This window comes from Amblyraja radiata, chromosome 46, assembly GCF_010909765.2.
Source record: "Amblyraja radiata isolate CabotCenter1 chromosome 46, sAmbRad1.1.pri, whole genome shotgun sequence".
Classification (NCBI taxonomy): Eukaryota; Metazoa; Chordata; class Chondrichthyes; order Rajiformes; family Rajidae; genus Amblyraja; species Amblyraja radiata.
Genome location: NC_046001.1, coordinates 7,860,026 through 7,879,662, shown reverse-complemented (window position 1 = coordinate 7,879,662; position 19,637 = coordinate 7,860,026). Strand labels below are relative to the sequence as shown.

Below are 19,637 nucleotides of genomic sequence, written 5' to 3'. Positions count from 1 at the left end.
TTCCTACCCAAGCAGATATTTCCGGTCTCAATCCTTTTGGGAGGAGGAGGAGGAGGAGAAAAAAGTGGGCACAGTTTCCCTTAACTTCCAAATGTTTTAAAACTTTATTTTAATCGTTTGAACTTTGCAATGATTGTTTCGGGGGGAGAAACGAGGCCTTTCTCTCAAGGTCCAACCATTCACGTTGCAATGATTCAGAATTCCGTCATCTTGGCTATGAGGCTGGATCAGTTTTGAAGGGTTGCCTGCCAGGAATTGGTGTGTCAGTATCTGCACCTCAGAAGCAGACTGTTCGGCCCCTTTACTCTGTGCTTTGTTTCTGTTGTACTGGAGTCTCCTCCTACCCCTTATCGACCCCCAACCACTGCCATATCTCTCTCCCGCCTTATTCCAGCTGCCCCATAAAGGCTATTCATCTCCACTGCTCTCTATGGGAGCAAATGATATTGTAAAAGGTGGCAAATGATGTGGTGCTGATGTGTGATACAACCAGTCTTCTGGTTCCTTCAGTCTTCATGTTTTTCATTGATAATTGTATTGAATCCCTTTGCATCAGTAATTGCCTTCAAGCACCATTTGAAGGTTGCAGTGATGTAGTTTATATATCTCAAAGGTCGTTGCTAGTTTACCTAACTGTGGTATCTCTAGAGCCCTGGAATAATGAGCAGAAGGAAGGAGGGACAGGAAGGTGAGACTAGTCTTGCACAAAGCACAGGAGGGTATGGTTTGAGGCTGGCAGAGAATGAGTGGCGAGTCACCACTGCACCGAAGAGTAGGAGGTGGGTCGGAATCAGAGGACAAATGAGAGGAAAGGGAATAATAGACTTTCCTAGATGATGAGATAGTTTATAGTCAATAGGCTCAACATTGCAGAGATGAATGTTGAGCCAAGAGAGGAAATAGAGAGCTATTTGGGGACACAGGAAATCGGCAGAGGGGTAAATGTGTCATTGAGTGGAGTTTGGGGTGAAAGAGGCAGGGGGTAGTTGGTCCATCAGTCTGAAGAAAGGTGAAGGTCACTTTCTCCTCTTCGGTAACATTGCCTAATCAGTCTCTGCCTCATCTCATCTGTTTCTAAAACCCTCATTCATGCCTTTTGTCGCCTCCGGACTTGATCATCTAACCTCCCTCATTCTACTCTTTGCTAAAGTTGAGGTCAACTCGAACCATCCGGCATCAGCTTAAAAGCAGCTCAATACTGAAATGAATACGCTGGTTTCCAAATCGCCACTCAAGCTGTTGCGTCACTGGTAGTTACTGTATTTGGCTTTGAAACAGAATGTATGACTTGAAGCAATTACCTGCCTTGATCATAGGTGGAAGGATAATCATGAATTTATTAGCCAAGTATGTTTTGCAACATACGAGGAATTTGGTTTACCATACAGTCATACCAAAAAAGCAACAAGTCATACAACTACATAAAAATGTGACCAGCGGCTCCTCCACATTCCTCTCTGCGATGGAAGGCAATAAAGTCTTATCTTCTTTCTTCCTTGGGGGAAGCGAGAGAGAATGACTGGTGGGGTAATGAATGAGTCTTTCTACCTAACTATAGCTCTGACCTTTGTGGTAACTTTGTACAGGACATAAGAATGAATGCGTGAGGTAATCTCTCCACGCAACCTGGGCACTGACGTCAAAATGCCCACAGGCTTCATTTCCTGCTTGTGGGTGAGGCTGACATTCTTGGTACATTCTTGCTAAGTAGTTGGTAGCGTTGGAAACTTTTTAGGAGTGAGGATCTCTGAGGCACATTCAGAAATGCGGAGAGTTGTCCTCTCTATGGTGCGGATGCAAAAACCTTTGGTGTGTGCGAATGATGAAGTTCCTAGATTTCCTGTAAATTATCAAGTGCTTCTATTCAAACTATTGAATTCCTGCACATTTTAAAATCATATTTTCTCTCTCTCTCCCACTGTGCATATTTTGCTTTCAACTGTATTTTAAATGGAAAGATCAGCTGTTTCTTGTGGACTTAACCCGGTGAGCATTTTTGAGTGAGTGTTTGGTTCAGACAGACGGTATTGTTAGATTTGTATATGGGTGTGGTTATTTTTTTTTTGTTATTGGTCTCTTTTTGAAGAAACAGTTTGGGCAACTTTGGTGTCTCCCCACAACACTCGGTGCGGCCTGATCCAATCTGGAACCAGATAGTTCTGCAAGCCTTATCAGGAGCTAACTAAAGCCTTCCCTAAAGGGATGGATGGGTGGAGGGTGTGAATTCCTTTCATAATAAGAGACACTGTTGCATCTGTGGAGAAACAACAAACGTTTCTGTTCTTTCTGCGGAATTCCCTCTCGTTCTGCCTCCTAGTCCTGTCCTTGGCTGCCCCTTACCCGCTGTCCCCTGTTCCCCAGCTCACCTCTGCCTGGCCCTACACCCTCTGTCCCTGCTTGCCATCCCCACCCATGCTCCATACCTACTCCCTGTTCTCTCTACCCACACGCCTCTGTCTTTTCTGGTAGCAATGCCATTTCTTTTTCAGGTCCATATAGGAGAGCATCCAGGCTCTAGATTTGATGTTGCATCCAGAACTCCCACCTCATCGCTTCCTCTGACAGTGCAGCACTGCCTTGACGCTGCCTCTCTGGGTGATTGCACCACCCTCTATGGCCCAGCGTGACCCCACATCCTTTACACTTGGAGGTGTGCGTGTGAGGTGTGACCTCTCCAAGCCACCAGCTAATGGCATTTTAAACTTCCCTTCCACGTATTCCTTCTCTCCAGAGATGCTGCCTGACCCACTGTGTAACACTCTAGGATTTTGTACCCTTACCTTAAGTTTGAATAAGGTCTGGACCTTGCAGAGGGGGGCGGGGGGAGGAGAGGGGGTTGACCAAATTGGGGGAGGACATATTATAACATTGTTGCCGAGAAGTGGGGGAGAGAAAACTAGGAGCAGCTGTTATTGGGTAAGTCCACATGTGGGAGTTGTTGTTGAAAGACCAGCTGATCAGAGTTCAGGACTGGCATGTCCCAGTAAGGAGGAGGGACAAAGATGGCAGGGTAAGGGATCTCAAGAGGCGATGTAAATTTGGTCGAAAAGGAGGCATTGGTAAGGTTTAGGAAAATGAAATCAAACCTTTGAGGAATATAAAGAAAGCAGGAAAGAATTCAAGCAGGGAGCAAAACACAAAAGTGCTGGAGGAACTCAGCAGGTCAAGCAGCATCTGGGGAGGGAATGGACAGGCGTTTTATTTTGAGTCGGGGCCCATTTAGATTAAAGCAGAGAATGAGGAGGGCCAGAAGGGCTAAGAGATGTTATTGGCAAGTCTGATTAAAGAGAATTTCATTGCACTTTAAACATGTGTTACAGAGGTAACTAGGGAAGAGTGCAGGACCACAAGGATAATGGAGGGCATTTATGCTTGGAGTCAGAAGATGGTGAGGTGCTAAATAAGTATTTTGCGCAGGTATTCACCTAGGAGAAGGATATGAAGATAAGATAGTGAGATCAGTGTGGGGCATACCAATATGCTCGGGCAATTTGTGATCAAGAAAGAGGTGGTGGGTCTCATGAAGAGCATTAACGTGGATAACTTCCCAGGGCCTGCTGGGATCTATCCCAGGTTATTGAGAGGCAGGATAGGAGATTGCTGGGGGCTTGATGAAGATCTTTATACCCTCTCTAGCCCCAGGTGAGGTCCTGGTGGACTGGAGAGTAGCTACTGTTCCTTTGTTTAAGAAGGGAAATAGGGAGCCTCACCTCAGTGGTACGGAAGCTGTTGGAGGGGATTATTAGGGATAAGATCTACTCGCATTTTGAAGAGAATGAGCCAGTTGGGGACAGTCAGCATGGCTTTGTGTTGGGCCACGTTATGCCTGACAATCTTAATTGAGGTTTTTGAAGAGGCAACAAAAGTGATCGTTGAGGTTAGTACAGTTGTACACATGGATTTTAGTAAGTGTTTGACAAGGTCCGTCATAGTAGGCTGATCCTGTAGATGAAGATGCATGTTTTGACAACCATAGGGAGAATGTACAAACTCCAGACAGCACCTGTAGTCAGGATCGAACCCGGATCTCTGGCGCTGTAAGACATCAAATCTACTGCTGCGCCACCCCAAAGCTCTTTATCTCTTCCCTGTAGTCTGCCTCGTCATTGTTTGAGATCCGGCCCCACTACGGTGATATCATCTGTCAACTTGTAAATGGAGTCGGAGCAGAATTTGACTGCACCTTTGTGGGAGTAGAGCATTGTGGGAGGTTGCTGAGATTGCAGCCTTGTGAGGAACCAGTGTTGACAAGCCAAAATGACTCAGAAGACCCTGAACTGAACCAAAAGTACTGTGCAACTGAAGCCTGACAAACAGGCCGGACTGGATCAGGGTGGTAGATCTCCTTCCCTGATAAACATTTGTGAACTTAGTGGGAAGTTTCTGTGAGAAATAGAAGCAGGGATAGGCCATTCGGCCCCTTGTGCCTGTTCTGCCATTCAATAAGATTGCAACGAACCTTTAAAAATAAACTTTTGTGCTGACTGTTACTGATACTAACTTATTAATTACAGGTTTATTAAGTTACTTGAATTTAAATTCCTCGGCTACCAAGACTATTCGATGCTGATCTAGTGTTTGATCTGAAGCATTAACTGTTTTGCTTCATAGACGCTACCTGATCTACTGAGTAGTTCCAGAATTTTCTGTTTTTTATATCAAGATTGCAGCAGCTGTAGTTTTTGATTTGATTATCAATAATTTAGCAGTTTCACAGTTCTTTGAGATGGGAAGCTTTGCAGGACTCTGCAAAAGGAGCAGATGGGGAGTAGGAGTATTTTGTATTTAAGTGTTTTGACCAATTCCATGTGACTGTCTGGTGTCAAATCTGAGTGTAAGCTCTGTTTCTGAACATCTATCGTGTGTTTTTCCCCCCCCTTCAAAGAAGTGGCTGTGTGATCATTTACATTAGCCTCAGACTGCAGTCGGGGCAGCAGTTAAACGCCCTGTGAAAGCCGCCCACCCTGCCGCATGGCACACCCTCGGCGCCAACCCCCTTGCGGTGTGGCTCTCTCTTGGCAGTGCATTAAAGGCCAATCTAGATTTCTGTGCTGGCCTCGGTCTCTGTGTCTGTCTCCCTCTCCGTAGGTCTCCATCTCTGTCTGTCTCTTTCTCTTGGAGCGCACGGCCCATTGTGTGTGTGTGTGTGGATTGGAGGAGGGTGTTCTGGCCAACCTTCAGGCATTAAGAATGAGAAGCGATGTAAGGGGATCTAATCGTCCTGTGTACAATTGGGGCCAATGCACAGGCTGAGATAATTGACTAACAGCTCTCCAAATCCTTTGTAACTTGAAGCATGTTGGAACATGGAGGATGTGTGAAATGTCATTTGACTACAAGTTGCATTCTTTCCCTGTGCCCCTCCCTTCCTTTGACCCTTTCCAATGATGTAATTTTGAGTTTCCTTTCAATGTTTTCCACACTGACAGTCAAAGATCCGATAGCGGAGCAAGATAGACCACTCCTGCTAAATGCAATGGGCTGACGTGTAGTACGCAACGGAGCGATTTGCCCTTGAATATTGTTGCCAAGGTAGATGGAGGTTCATTCAGCATGGAAACGGGCCCTTCGGCCCCCAAATCCATCCTAACCATCAAGCTCCCTTCTACACAATAGCCTATTTTCTTTCCCCTGACATTCTCATCAGCTTTCTCTCCCCCCCCCCCCCCCCCCAGGTTCTAGCCCTCACCAAGATGCAGGCCCGAATGCTACAGGAGATCCTTCTTCCATGTGGCTATCAAACTTTATAACTCCTCCCCCTTCTGTCGTGGGATAGACTGAGACTGACTCCCCTCCCTCGCCCCCCCCCCCCCCCCCCCCCCCCCCCATGTCCCCGATCTTTGCACATCCCCCAAACCTTTCCACTCGTCACTTTAATTTCACGTTTCATGCATTTTGTGTATTTTGTGTTTTATGACTGTTGGCAGATCAATTTCCCTCCTGGCATCAATAAATTTCTATTGTTTCGTATCATTCCCACAAACTGGAGACAATTTACAGCAGCCAGTTAACTTACCAACCTGTACGCCTTTGGGACGTGGGAGGAACCAGGATCATGCTGGTTCGGCTGACTTTGAAGCATTGCGTGCAGTTCTGGTCGCCCCATTACAGGAAGGATGTGGAGGCTTATGAAAGTGTGTAGAGGAGGTTTACCAGAATGATGCCTGGATTGTTTTTCCTAGATTTCCTAGCGGTGATAGAAGTATATATAAAATTATGAGAAGGCATAGATAGGGTAGATAGTCAGAACCTTTTTTCCCCAGGATGGAAATGTCAAATACTAGAGAGGATAGCTTTAAGATGAGAGGGTCAAAGTTTAAAAGAGATGTGCGGGGCAAGTTTTTTTTACACAGAGGGTGGTGAGTGCCTGAAACGCGCTGCTGAGGGTGGTGGTTGAAGCAGATACGCTATTTAAAAGACTTTTAGATAGACGCATGCTTACGTAGAGAAAGGAGGGATATGGGTTATGTGCAGGTGGATAAGTGATGTTCGTGTGATATTCGGCACTGAATGTTTGGGCTGAAGGGCCTGTTCTTGTTCTATGTTCTATCTCGGAGAAATCCTCAATAGACAATAGCTGCAGGAGTAGGCCATTCGGCCCTTCGAGCCAGCACCTCAAGTTACATGGAGAATGTGCAAACTCCAGGCAGACAGTGCCAGAAGTTGGGATTTAACCCAGATCTCCGGCACTTTGGAAAGCAGGTTTGCGTTTAGTTTAGGTGAAGTTTCGGGTTGAGACCCTTCTTCAGAGTCTGAAGAAGGGTCTAAACCCGAAATGTCACCCATGCCTTCTCTCCAGAGATGCTGCCTGTCCCGCTGAGTTACTCCAGCTTCTTGTGTGTGTCTTCAGTTTAAACCAGCATCTGCAGTTCCTTACACATTTAGGTGTCGTTGAGTTTATTGTCAGCGACGCCACTGTGCTGCCTCCTTCCAGGCGTGCGTGGATTTAGGGAGTTCTCTCTAAGCTGCAAGGCTTTTTAGCGATTTAATAGCTGCATTCTGTCTACTGAGTCTCATGTGTAACCCTTGATGCTTTGGCTCGGACACCAGCGGTGACCATGTACCCACCCTCTAGCCAAGGCTCCACGTCTGCTGGCAATAAGTTCAATAGGCGACTCATTGCACGTTTGGCATTAATTCCCTTCCAGGCGCAAGTCGGCCGGCCGGTCCGAGGCTGTTGAGGAGGCGCTGCGTAATGGAGCAGTGTCCCGTGACCCAGTACGAGCCCGTGGCGGAGATCGGGGGAGGAGCCTACGGCACCGTCTACAAGGCCCGAGACTCGCGGAGCGGCAAGTTTGTGGCTCTCAAAAACGTGAGGGTTCACCGGGACGAAGAGGGCCTACCCGCCTCCACGGTCAGGGAGGTGGCTCTGCTCAAACGGCTCGGACGCTTTGACCACCCCAACATTGTCAGGTGAGCTGGCTGTAATGTGAGGGAGGTGGGGATGCTGCCAGAGTGCGCCGGGCTGGTGGGGGATGCTGCCAGAGTGCGCCGGGCTGGTGGGGGATGCTGCCAGAGTACGCCGGGCTGGTGGGGGATGCTGCCAGAGTACGCCGGGCTGGTGGGGGATGCTGCCAGAGTACGCCGGGCTGGTGGGGGAGGCTGCCAGAGTGCGCCGGGCTGGTGGGGGAGGCTGCACTCCACACGTTGCGCCGGTTTGGTGGGTATCGCTGGTGGGCGCAGACTCGGTGGGCCGAAGGACCTGTTTCTGCCCTGTATCTCTAAACTAAACTAAAGATTTAGGAATTGGTAAGAAGGAGAAGACTGTGGTCTGATGCTCTCTCACCATCTCCTGGTTTTGCTTTGATGGGAGGTGTGAGGATGTGAGGAGGAATTTTCTGACACAGAGTAGGTGGTGGCAGCAACGCACTGCCTGAAGCAGCGGTGGAGGCTGAGACTTTAATCATATTGATGAAGTGTCGAGGCAAACGCTTGAATTGCTGAGGTACAGAAAGCTACAGACCAAATGCAGTTGAATGGGACGAGTAGAAGTATAATACAATGGTCAGCATGGACATAGTGGGCTGAAGGGCCTGTTTCTGTGCTCTGTGACGTTGGGCTTTGACTCGGTGGGGCCTCGTGCAGCCATTATAACTACCTATGTGCGTTGCCGCAGGTTGTACGACGTGTGCGCAACCACGAGGGCGGACCGAGAAGCCAAAGTCACTCTGGTGTTTGAGCACGTTGACCAGGATCTGAAAACCTACCTGGAGAAGGCCCCGTCGCCTGGACTACCAGCCGAGACTGTGAAGGTAAAAAGCAGGGCGCTGGCTGGTGGCCATTTTGTTATCATCCAACTGCTGGCTACTTTTTGACGGGAGAGGAGGGCGATGTGGGAGACGACAGCTTCCCAACCAGCCCTTCTTCCCCCCTCAACCTCCACCCCTATATAGTTTCACTGTTGTTTTTTAGTGAGAGCAGTCAACGGTGCTCTGTTTGTCACACATGCAGCTGCACAGTGAAATTCATTTTGCACACATTACACATGCGGGCGCCGACATTTTTGGCACCATTGTTCAAAGTCCGGGTGGGAATTCCTTTGGAGAAGGAGAAACCAGTAGTTAAGATGCTTCCGAGTATCATTCGTATCCAGGCTTTGGTCTATACCGAGGGTCTCGACCTGAAATATCACCTATTCCTTTTTTCCAGAGATGCTGCCTGTCCCGCTGAGTTACTCCAGCTTTTAGTGTCTATCTTTGGTGTAAACCAGCATCTGCAGTTTCTTCCTACACCTCTACTGAGTGGTGGGGAAAGGAAAATAGGAGGCTGGGTATTGGGAGGTCTTGGTAGGGGGCTTGGGAGGGGGTGGTCCCTGCTGGTGATCTCTTCTAACAGGCCTGTGTGTGTGTGTGTGTGTGTGTTTTTGGGGCAGGATCTCATGAGGCAGCTGCTGAACGGCCTGGTGTTTCTGCATTCCCACGGCGTAGTGCACCGCGATCTGAAGCCCGAGAACATCCTGGTGACCAGCCGAGGCCAGGTGAAGCTGGCTGACTTCGGCCTGGCTCGCATCTACAGCTGCCAAATGGCACTGACTCCAGTGGTAAGCAAGAATCCGGGCATTTGTCAAGCTTGGTTGAGGTGTCTGTCTGTGTCCATGTCTGTCGCAACGATAGCAATTTAACAATCATTATTTTATTTTGAATGTTTATGACATTTCTTCCATGATCTTGTGTGCATGTTCCAATATTTATTTTCCACTCTGCAAAATGTTTTTAAAATATTAGCAGCTTCAATTTTTAACTTTCCGGTTAGCGACAGAGGGGAAATTCAAGATGTCATCAAAGATATCATCAACATCTCCACCTCTGCAGAGCAGAGAATCCCCCAGAAAAAAACACCTGATGCCACGGAGACGTTTGAGTCAGCATAGCTTTTGTGCTGATTGCACAATTAAGGCCTCCAATTGTAGATCGACTTGCCCACTGTTGACTGGTTATTTTTATTTAATTTGTAGATTCATAGTGTTTTACAGAACGGAAATGGACCTGTGGGCCTAATGAGTCCGTTCTCGCCCCAATGTCTAGCAAATCCAATCCCTTTTGTGTGCATTTGGCCCTATCCCTTTAAGCCTTTGCTATCCGTGTGCCTGTCCAAATGTCTTAAATGTTGAAATTCAACTCTCCTCCCCTGCCTTTTCTGGCAGCTCGTTCCATATACCCATATATTCCACGCTCTCTGTGGAAAACTGGCCCCTCAGATCCTATTTAAATCTCTCCCCTCTCACCTTAAACCTATGCCCTTTAGTTTTAGACTCCCCTACCCTAGCAAAAAGATTGTGACTATCCATGCACCTCAAAATTTCATAAACCTCTATCCGGTCTCTCAACACAAAGGGTGGTGGGTGTATGGAACAAGCTGCCGGAGGAGGTAGTTGAGGCAGGGACTATCCCAACGTTTAAGAAACAATTAGATAAGTACATGGACAGCACAGGTTTAGAGGGATATGGGCCATACATAGGCAAGTGGGACTAGTATAGATGGGACATGTTGGTCGATGTGAGCAAGTTGGGCCAAAGGGCCTGTTTCCACACTGCATCACTCTATGACTATGGGTCTCCTCTGCTCTTGGCCTATCAATCTCTCCTTGTATTTCAAGCCCTCCAGTCCTTGCAATTCCCCTGTGAATCTTTTCTGCCCCCTCTCTAGCTTCCATATCCTTCCTGTAACATTATATGAAAAATAAACTTAGCCACATTAGTTTAGAGCAAAATCTTTTACCATGGGCTTTTGAGAAGAGGGCTTGGGAAGCACACCGTTTTACTGAAGTTGTGAGAGAGGCCAGTACTTGGTTCCGCACTCACTTTGTGTTTGACCTGCTCAGGTGGTGACGCTGTGGTACCGTGCCCCAGAAGTACTCCTGCAATCTACCTATGCCACCCCCGTCGACATGTGGAGCACTGGCTGCATCTTTGCTGAGATGTTTTGCAGAAGGTCAGTGCTGCAGGAGATGGAAGGAGCCGATGTTTACAGGCCGCACTGTGTTGTAAATTGTTTTGAAGGATTTGATGAAGTTGATTAGTGAGGGCATCAAAGGTTAGGGGGAGAAGGCAGGACAATGGGATTGAAAGGGAAAGATAGATCAGCCATGGAGCAGACAAGAAGGGCCAAATGGCCTAATTCTGCTCCCATGTCTTATGATCTTATGAACAAATTTTATTGATCGGGGACAAAATGGGATATACCTGCTGGCTGTTGCTTAAGGTAGAAGTAAGACAGTCGTCTCCCCTCTGGTGGTTTAAATACTGCTGCAGAGACGAGGGAACAAAAATCCAGGCAAATCTCCAAGCACAGGGATGTATCGGCCTGTCTTCCCAATCTGTTCATGCAGCCACGGACCAGACATTCCCATGAGTTGACGAGGATGTTACATCAACAATCAACAAGCCATTGTTGGCTGTTGGGTAGGTAATAACAAGAAATACAAACAGTGAAACTAGTACGATGACTAGGGTGGGGCAGGGACGGAGAGAGAGGGGATGTGAGGGTTACTTGAAGTTAGAGAAGATGTGATGAGGTGAGGGGTGGGTGGGGGGGGGGTAAGATGGTAGCTGGGTAGGGGGAGGGTCTCTTTATCTTCTGGTGCTGCTCAATTAAAAATATTCTATCCCTTTTGGGACTTTACGTTGAGCCGATGGGCTTCAGTGTCCAGTTGAGTGCGACTGCTTTATTCTGTTTTCTCTTCTACAGGCCCTTGTTTTGTGGGAAATCAGAAGTTGACCAATTAGGAAAGATTTTTGAGTAAGTGCACTTGCTAAATTCCAGCGGGGCTCAGGAACAGCGGACGGTTTTTAGAGGGGGGGGGGGGGGGGGAGGGGTGGCAGGGGGTAATCTTGGGAGGCACTACCCAGCCGAGGCAACCTGGAGAGGAAGCGAGGCATCCAGGTTGGTTCGAGCACCCACAGGGCTGAGATGTCGAATTGACTGGGATATTGTGACTTATTGTCTATTAACAGCGCCGCCAATCTGACCCATGAATTAGCAGCCTGACCAATGAAATCTGTGAGAATTGGCCTGTTGCTTTGGCCTGTGGCGCAAACCTGCCTCGTGGTTAAATCCCCCCGATATCGTGAGCAAGACGATAATTTAATGCACTGGTGAATGGTCATCTCTTTAGCAACATCACTGCTCCACCGCTGTTTCTGGGAGCTTGCTGTGCGCAAATTGACTGCCACGTTTCCTGTGTTGCAAGAGCAGCAACGTTTCCAAAGTGCCTCGCTGGCTTTGAGGTGCGTCGGGACGTCCTGAATGGGACGCGAGAGGTGCTGCTGAAATTGGAGTCTTTTTTTTCTTTATTGGAAACTTCTGTGCTTTCAGCATGACAGGGCTCCCAGCAGAGGAGGACTGGCCAGAGGATGTGACCCTGCCACGAAGTGCCTTCACCAACCGGCCTCCACAGTTGGTTACGAACTTTATACCCGAAATCGATGACTTGGGAGCAAGCCTGCTGCTGGTGAGAAGCACTCTCTGGGAAATGGCCCGTTTAAAGTGGAGTGCCAGGGTTTGACCTAAACGAGTTTTGTTTTGGCTGAGAATTTTTTGCTGCCACAAAGCAGCTTGTTTCAATATTCTAGGAAAGGCTCTGCGATATCCATTTGTAGAAGTGTTGCCTGTTAACTTCACCCCTACCACCACCATGTTGGGCACAGGGACCACACTGCCCATGTTGATGCCACCTGGGCAGTTTGCAGCATGTTGCCTGTCCCCCACTGGGCACTGCCCGTGCTTCTGTACACCTGGCATGGATTTGCTGCAACTCTGCCATCCAATGGGCTGGATGGTAATAGAAACTGGGCACAACTCTGTGGCCTTGCATGCCAGCCAACCGCACCCTCACTGCCAGCCCCCCCACCCCTTGTTTTTTAAATGTGCTTTTAAAGTGTAACACGCTTTGTTTAGAGGCTGTACAGTGGGGGAAAGAATGTCTGGATACCTGAAGCTTCAGCCCTGTGTGTAAAGTGACCAGAACTCTCGTGAAACGCTACTTCGTCCTTTCTTCCCCCGTCCCTATTTCTTCAGTTGTTCCTCGCATCTTGGGTGCCCGGTGCTAAGATTCAGACACAGGGGCGTTGTACCAGACCGTTGCGAGTTCCCCACCACCACTCTCGAGCCCTCCGCTGTCTCCAAGTTGTCCAATTGCTGTCCCGTGTTCAGTCCGACACCCCCTCCCCAAACAGTTGGAAGGCTGAAACCTAGTGGATGGGCGGCACGGTGGCGCAGCGGTAGAGTTGCTGCCTTGCAGTGCCAGAGACCCGGGTTTGATTCTCACTATGGGTGCTGTCTGTATGGAGTTTGTATGTTCTCCCTGTGACCTGCGTGGGATTTTCCTTGCTGTTCCAGTTTCCTCCCACATTTCAAAGACATACAGGTTTGTAGGTTAATTGGCTTTGGAAATATAGGTAGTTGTCCCAAGCGTGTAGGATAGTGTTGGTGTACGGGAGACCGCTGGTCGGCGTGGACTCGGTGGGCCAAAGGGCCTGTTTCCCTGTTGTATCTCTAAACTAAACCCCATGCCTTGTGCCCACCTCAGGTCAGATGCATCCTGCCAGCCTTGCCACTGTTGCACGAGTGTTAACTCAGCAACGGGCTCTGCGTCAGACCATCCTGACAGCTCCCACTCTCAAAGACATCTCACTGATTCCGAGTGTCTTGATTCTTAAAACATTTAAATTTTATACATTTTAAATTCCTAATGGAAATTATCCATTTAATTTGACTTGCATTCGACTTGTTTTTATTTTATGTATTAAAGTGTTTTAAATACAAACTAACCACTCGCCTTTTTGAGTGCTGGTTGCCACGTGTTGCTGCCTCAGCTTGCTGTAGTTCAGTGGTGACTGTGGTTCCTGGAATCCGAAACTTCCCGATCGCTCCCACTCCAGATTGAGACACAAACCCTGTGCAGTACTGTGTGGGTGCCGCCGTTCCGGTGAGATCTTAAACCAAGAGCCTGTGCATGCTTTTGGGAAGACATTCGCTCAAATTTCATGGCCGTTACTTTACAATTTGTTGGAGTTTGCTGCGCGCAATATTGCCTGCTGCGTTTTCTATAATTGAAATGGTGACCGCAATTCGACAGCGTTTCATCGGCTCTAAATGATTTGGGAGGTCCTGAAAGGGATGTGAAAGGCGCTATGGAAATGCAGATTCTTTTTTTGCCCCTGCTAAGACCCTCGTCCACATCTTTGCCACTTCCAGGTACAACTATTCCAAACCACCCCACCTCTATACTCCTCATCCTCCAATTCACTGCCTGTCTTCTAATTTGCACTGTACCCTGCTTAGATCCAGGTCTGGGACAGTTTGTTTTAACATTCCTGAACCTTGTGTTCCAGTCCACCACAGGTGCTCCTGCTCGCTTGCTCTCTCTCTCTCTCTCTCTCTCTCTCTCTCTCTCTGTGTCTCTCTCTCTATGTGTCTCTCTGTCTCTCTGTCTGTCTGTCTCTCTCTGTGTCTCTCTCTCTCTGTCTGTCTCTCTCTCTCTGTCTGTGTCTCTCTCTGTCTGTGTCTCTCTCTGTCTCTCTTTCTCTCCCTGCCCACCCCCCACCATCCTTACCGATGTCCCAATCACCTTCCGATCTCCACACTCTAATTCTTGGTCATCCATGAATTTAACGACACCATCATTAGCGATATTGCCTTCAGCAGCCTGAGCTGTGAAACTTCCACCGACACCTCCCTGTTGCTGTTCCTGGGAGCTGGCTGCGCAAAAACCCACTGCCAAGCTTCCATCACTCGCAACTACAACTGGCTGTGGAGCGCTTTAGTGCACCCCGTGAGGCGCTATACAAATGCAAGACGCCCTGGCTACCTGTAACCTGAGAACAAATGGATCTTTTGATGAAATAAAAACAAATTGTGAGCTGCCTTGTTAGAGTGCTTGATTTGAGAAGGTTATTATTTGATCAGTGTCTGATGTTCCGATGAGGAACCCCTGATGTTTTTTTCCTTCTCGTTCCCAGGAACTGCTGACATTCAGCCCGATGAAAAGAATCTCTGCCTTCAAGGCCCTGGAACATCCTTATTTCCTCGGTCAAAGCCCGGAGGTTTAAGACGACCCATTGTGACCTGTGGAAAGTAAACTGTAAACAGCTTTGCCTGCTTATCCACACTGGGGTACCACAGCAGTGCGCAGCTGCCTTACGGATGTGTGCTGCAGGAAGGGGATTTGGGTGGGGGGGGGGGGTAGGGGGGACGATGTGTGTAAGGTGAGAACAAAATCGAGCTTTAACCATCAGAAGAGTTTTCCAGAATTAGTTCTGTTGATCTGTGAAGCTGGTTTCCTTGGGCAGAAGCCAGCAGATGGCAGTGTGGCACTGGTTTGGGGCTTGTGGTCTGTCTGTTTTGCTATGGCACCGTTTTCTTGATGTGTCTCGGTTTGTCTGTGTGCCGGTTCTTGCCGTTGCACGAGGGCCGGGAATTTGGTCATCTCTACCTCCTTCCCCCTCCTCCCGCGAGAGAGGTAGCCCTGCACCCTTGCCCCAAATCATCCAACCAAACCCCTCTAATTGGGAGGCTGAGGCATCTGCAAGTAAACTCCTTCATGGCTAGAGGGATGGGTGTTTTAAGTGTAACTCTATACTGCCTGCCACTGGGGCTTTTTAACCCCAGGGAAGGGAAAGTAATTAATTTCATCCTCGTATCTCCACCCTTCCTTCCAGATGCACACAACTGTAGCTGTCTGCCAGTGTATTGAATTTAAAAGAGCATTGCCCCATTTCCTTAAGATCCTAATGGACTAACGTCAGCAAAATGTCTTCTCTGGTGGCGTGTCTATTGGCTGCGTTCAAGCAACGTGTTCAATTCTGTGACTGTAGGTTGGTGACCAGACATAAAAAGTCCATGACTGTTCTTGCTCTTCCCTATTTGGTTGTTGTGTTTCTGTGGCGCCTTTCACCCCACTTGCACTTGCCACGATCTGTGCGTGTGAGACGTCCAGAGTTGTTGCTCTAGAAAAGGCAAGCTTCCACAAGCAGCCATCAGTTAATGACCAGATCATTTGTTTCTTTCCATGTCAATGTTAATCCCACCCAGCTCTTCAGAATAATGTCTGGGCATTTTAATTGGCCTGACAGCAACCTTAACCTTGGTGAGAGGGAGGGAGGTTAGTTATGTAATGCAGGCTTCCAAAGTGCTGGAGTAACTCACAGCAAGTCAGGCAGCATCTGCGGAGAACATGGATAGGTGCCGTTTCGGGTCAGGACTCTTCTTCAGACTGATTCAAGGGGAGGGGAAAAAAGAAAGCTGGGAGAGAGGAGAGGCAGGACGAAGTGTGGCAGGTGATAGGTAGACACAGGTGAGGGTATTTTTTGATAGGCAGATGGTTGGAACTAAGGCCAAAGATTAAAAGGTGTCTGCCTATCCAAACCCTCGCTCGCCTGTATCTACTCAACACCTGTTAGGCTTTCTCCTGCCTCTTCTCTCTTCCCGCCTTCTAACCACCACCCCCCCCCCCCCCCCCCCCATACAATCAGTCTGAAGAAGGATCCCAATCCGAAACTTCACCTATCCATGTTCTCCACAGATGCCGTCTGACCTGCTGAGTTATTCCAGCATTGTGTCTTTATTTGTAAACCAGCATCTGTAGTTCCTTGTTTCCACTTCTAATCTTGGATGTGGAGAAGCAGTTGGGATGCATCAGCTCAAGATTTTGACCAATATTTATCTCTCCCTAAAAACCAAGTCAAGTTAGCTGGCTGCTGTGGCCAAACTGGCAGCTCCTGCACCACACACTGCCAAATAAAGCAATGCATTGGCTGTAACGCATTCAGCACGCTCTGAAAGGGATGTAAAAGATGCTACAGGAATGCTAGCTTGCCTTTCTGTGTACCAATTCCCTCGCAATGTTTAATGGCGGAGTTGATCTGCTGCCACAGACCAATCGCCTCGTGATGTGAAGTCAGTTCTTTCTCGGCCGGTGAAACTGCCACTTGTGAACCTGACAACTCCTGATTGTTCCCACTTAAAACTATGGACTTTTTTCTAATGGCATCAAATTGTCTGTTGTCTCTGGCAAAGAAATCTCCAAAGTTTCACTTTCCCACCACTTCAGGGAGATTACTGCATCTGATGGGGTTTGGATTTATCTAGATTAAACTGGGAATGGTGTTAAACCTCAGCTGCAGCATAAATTGCCCCACCTTGTGTTGGTGCAGTGCAATGATTGAGACAGTACTTCATTTTGACTTGTGAAAATGACCTGAAATTTATTGTTGATCCTTTTGGGCAGAGGCAGTCTGGCTCTGTTGCGTGTGAACCATTTTTAATATGTATAACTTGCTGCTAAAGCTACACCTGATCAGAAATTGTTATCTCTTGCTATCGGGCAGCGACAGGGCATGTCACTTCATTCTGTCACGGCAATTTAGAATACGTTTGTTGTCTTTTTATGTAGTGCATTGATTCTGTGTTCTAGCTTAAACTAATCCGGCTGCCCAATAGTACTAGCGTTTGATCTTATGAGGGCCAGGAACTTGTGTCAGAGAGCAAAAATCTGTTAACAGGAAAGTCTGGTTAATGTCCCATCAGCTTTGGATAGTGGATTATGTTCTCAGATGATAACCAGTTAGTGCATCCTGGTCACCTGGCATGGTTTCAACAAAGGCTGCTCCACGTCTGCTATTGTTGATTCTCCATTTTGTACCTATTGATTGGCATGCAGCTCTGTGGACTATACATCCAACACGAGATGTAACTTTTTAAACCACGATTGTGTTTGACTAGTAATGGCTTGTAGTAAGTAGCAAGAAGTCTTGATTGTTCCCTTCAATTGAAGCTGTTAAAGGCCTGTCCCACTTGGCCGTCATCTGCGCGTAAATTACGCGACATCATATACACGTCACAACGTGACATGCACGCATGGTGCGCGATGACATAGGCAGACGCTGCAGGATTTTGTGATGTACAAAATCTTTGCGCACCATCTGGGAGACGCGCAAATGACGGCCAAGTGGGACAGGCCCTTTAATCACTACCTGTAGAACAATGGCATGGCTAAGGACAGTGCCACTCATTTTAATCAAACTGGTTGCTTACTTGAGATGTTTAATTCTTCCCCCCCCCCCCTCCCTCCAAAAATAAAGATACAAGGCCAGAGAAGTAGTGGTTTCATAGTGAAGTAGAAGGTTCTCGTAGGTTGTAGCCGGTGCTGACCAGTGGATTTCATTGGCTCTTTGGGAACGAAAAGATATGTAGTAGTTTTCAGAACCAAGGATAACACTGTGCTTTAGCCGTCTTTTTACAGCGCCAACCTTCCTGTTCATTGGGATGTGTGTCTGTTTCACCTTGGCTTTGCACCGTGTTAATTTTTTAGATGGTGTTTCTCACCCCCCCCCCCCCCCCCCCCCCCCCGCTTGCCCTGTCCCTCACCTGCATAATGGGCTGGTGAAGGAAGAGTGTGTGTGTTCCAGTTGCCGGTTTTTCAGGCAACTGCCGGCAACATCCCCTAAGTGGGACAGGCTGGTAATAAGCTTGAAAACAAAATGCTAGAAATATTCAGCGGGTGAGGAAACATCTGTGGAGAGAGACAAATCGTTAATGTTTTTTAGTTATTCATCAGAGCTGTGGTATTTTTTTTAGTTTAGATTTCCACTAGCAGTCTTTTTACTTTTCTCTCCCTGATCTTGCCTGCTGGATCTGCCAACCTTGGTATTAAGGGACTTCCCTCAGTGGTTATGTGGAGGGAGAGAGTTCCACATTTACCTTGCCCTTCGTGTGAAGAATTGCTTCTTGCCTCAAATTTTAGTCATTCTTCTTCAAGCTGAAGTCCACTCCCACCTGCTATCAGTTGCACATGAGTCAGTTAGGTATACCACCAGACAGTCAGTGGCTCTCGCATCAGGAGTGGCAGAAGGATGATGCCTAGTGTTACAAATGTTCTTCACAAGAGTGACTTACAAAAGGTGAGTGGATTGGCATCACAAACCAGCCAATCCTGACCCAAAGCCAAAAGGCATCAATAATTAATATTTTAAACGTTAAGACATATTTGTTATGTTATCTTGAGCGTTAATGCTCAATAGTCTGCATTTGGTTATATCTATTAGTTTTTGTTTCCAAAAAAAACTCTTCCAGGGGAGCCAAGACTTTTACAGCATGGAATTGTTATCTGTGCTGAGTTTAAAGGACCAGATTATTTCAGATGCTGAGTAACTATTAAGTTGTGTAGGAATGAACTGCAGATGCTGGTTTATACCAAAGATAGACACAATGTGCTGGAGTAACTCAACAGGTCAAGCAGCACCTCAAAAACTCCAACACTTTGTGTCTATCTTCACAATGAAATCATGATTGTTTAATTAAATGACAGAGTAACCTGGACATTTTTATGTGCATATGAATATGTTTTAATGACAAAAGTAATGTATAGAAACGGAATTGTATTTGTGACAGCCCTGCTTGCTATGTTTTGGGGGGATTGCTGATTTGAACCACCTAACTCCATCAATTCAAGTTCTCCTCGAGACTACAGTGGTGTCAGGGTTGACCTGAAACTTTGGTTTTCAAATCTTCTCCCTAACCTCAACAAAAGACATTCCAGCCCCAATCCTTCTCCATAATTATGAGATTTATTGTTAAAATGTGGCAAAAGAAACAATGTCCCATGGTGCTTACACCCCTCATAGCCAAAGCTAGGCAATTGTATGTTTCTTTATACCCATCAGTGTGTGAGAGAGCATTGGAGATTCAACCCTTTATTTGACCTTGAGGGATGCTATCTTGATCATGGCTGCTAGAATATTCTCAAAGATTAAGAGGCATCAGAATATGATTACTGACATTTGGCTGTTGCAGAGAAAGTGTGGTCATCAAGCTGTTCCGAGTCATCTTCTGATTTAAATGCAAATTACCAACATGGCATCTGTTTTGGAATTGAGATAAAACTTTTTCAGTGACTCTTCCATTTTTTTTGCTCATTGCCTTATGTTTTGATACCTGCTGCATTTGAAGCAGGGTCAACGTTGTCTGGCCCAAACAAAGTGCACGGTGGCTCTGAAATCCAACACTTGTGCCCACCATTGGAGGGCAGCCATTTTATAGTGAACACGTGATCATAACCAGTTTTAATGGCATTTAAAGTTTGTTATTTACACTTACAAGAATGTATTAGAACAAAGGACAACAGATGCTCCTGGGCCTGT

The 19,637-nt window shown here is 47.3% G+C and overlaps 1 protein-coding gene across 4 annotated transcripts in view; it reads left to right on the top strand.

The window, feature by feature from the left end:
- Nucleotides 1-19,637, top strand: part of cdk4 (cyclin dependent kinase 4) — a 34,335-nt gene that overhangs the window by 668 nt on the left and 14,030 nt on the right. The window contains exons 2-8 of one of the 4 annotated variants that reach the window (XR_004410541.1): nt 7,149-7,413; nt 8,117-8,252; nt 8,873-9,040; nt 10,322-10,431; nt 11,188-11,238; nt 11,815-11,950; nt 14,460-14,959. Coding sequence is in view for 3 of the 4 variants with exons in the window: in XM_033015805.1 (XP_032871696.1) it covers nt 7,196-7,413; nt 8,117-8,252; nt 8,873-9,040; nt 10,322-10,431; nt 11,188-11,238; nt 11,815-11,950; nt 14,460-14,549 (909 nt within the window). In the remaining variant the exon portion in view is untranslated. Of the gene's footprint in view, nt 1-7,148; nt 7,414-8,116; nt 8,253-8,872; nt 9,041-10,321; nt 10,432-11,187; nt 11,239-11,814; nt 11,951-14,459; nt 15,666-19,637 lie in introns of those variants that run through there. The other 3 variants (XM_033015805.1, XM_033015807.1, XM_033015806.1) reach the window with 3 other exon arrangements.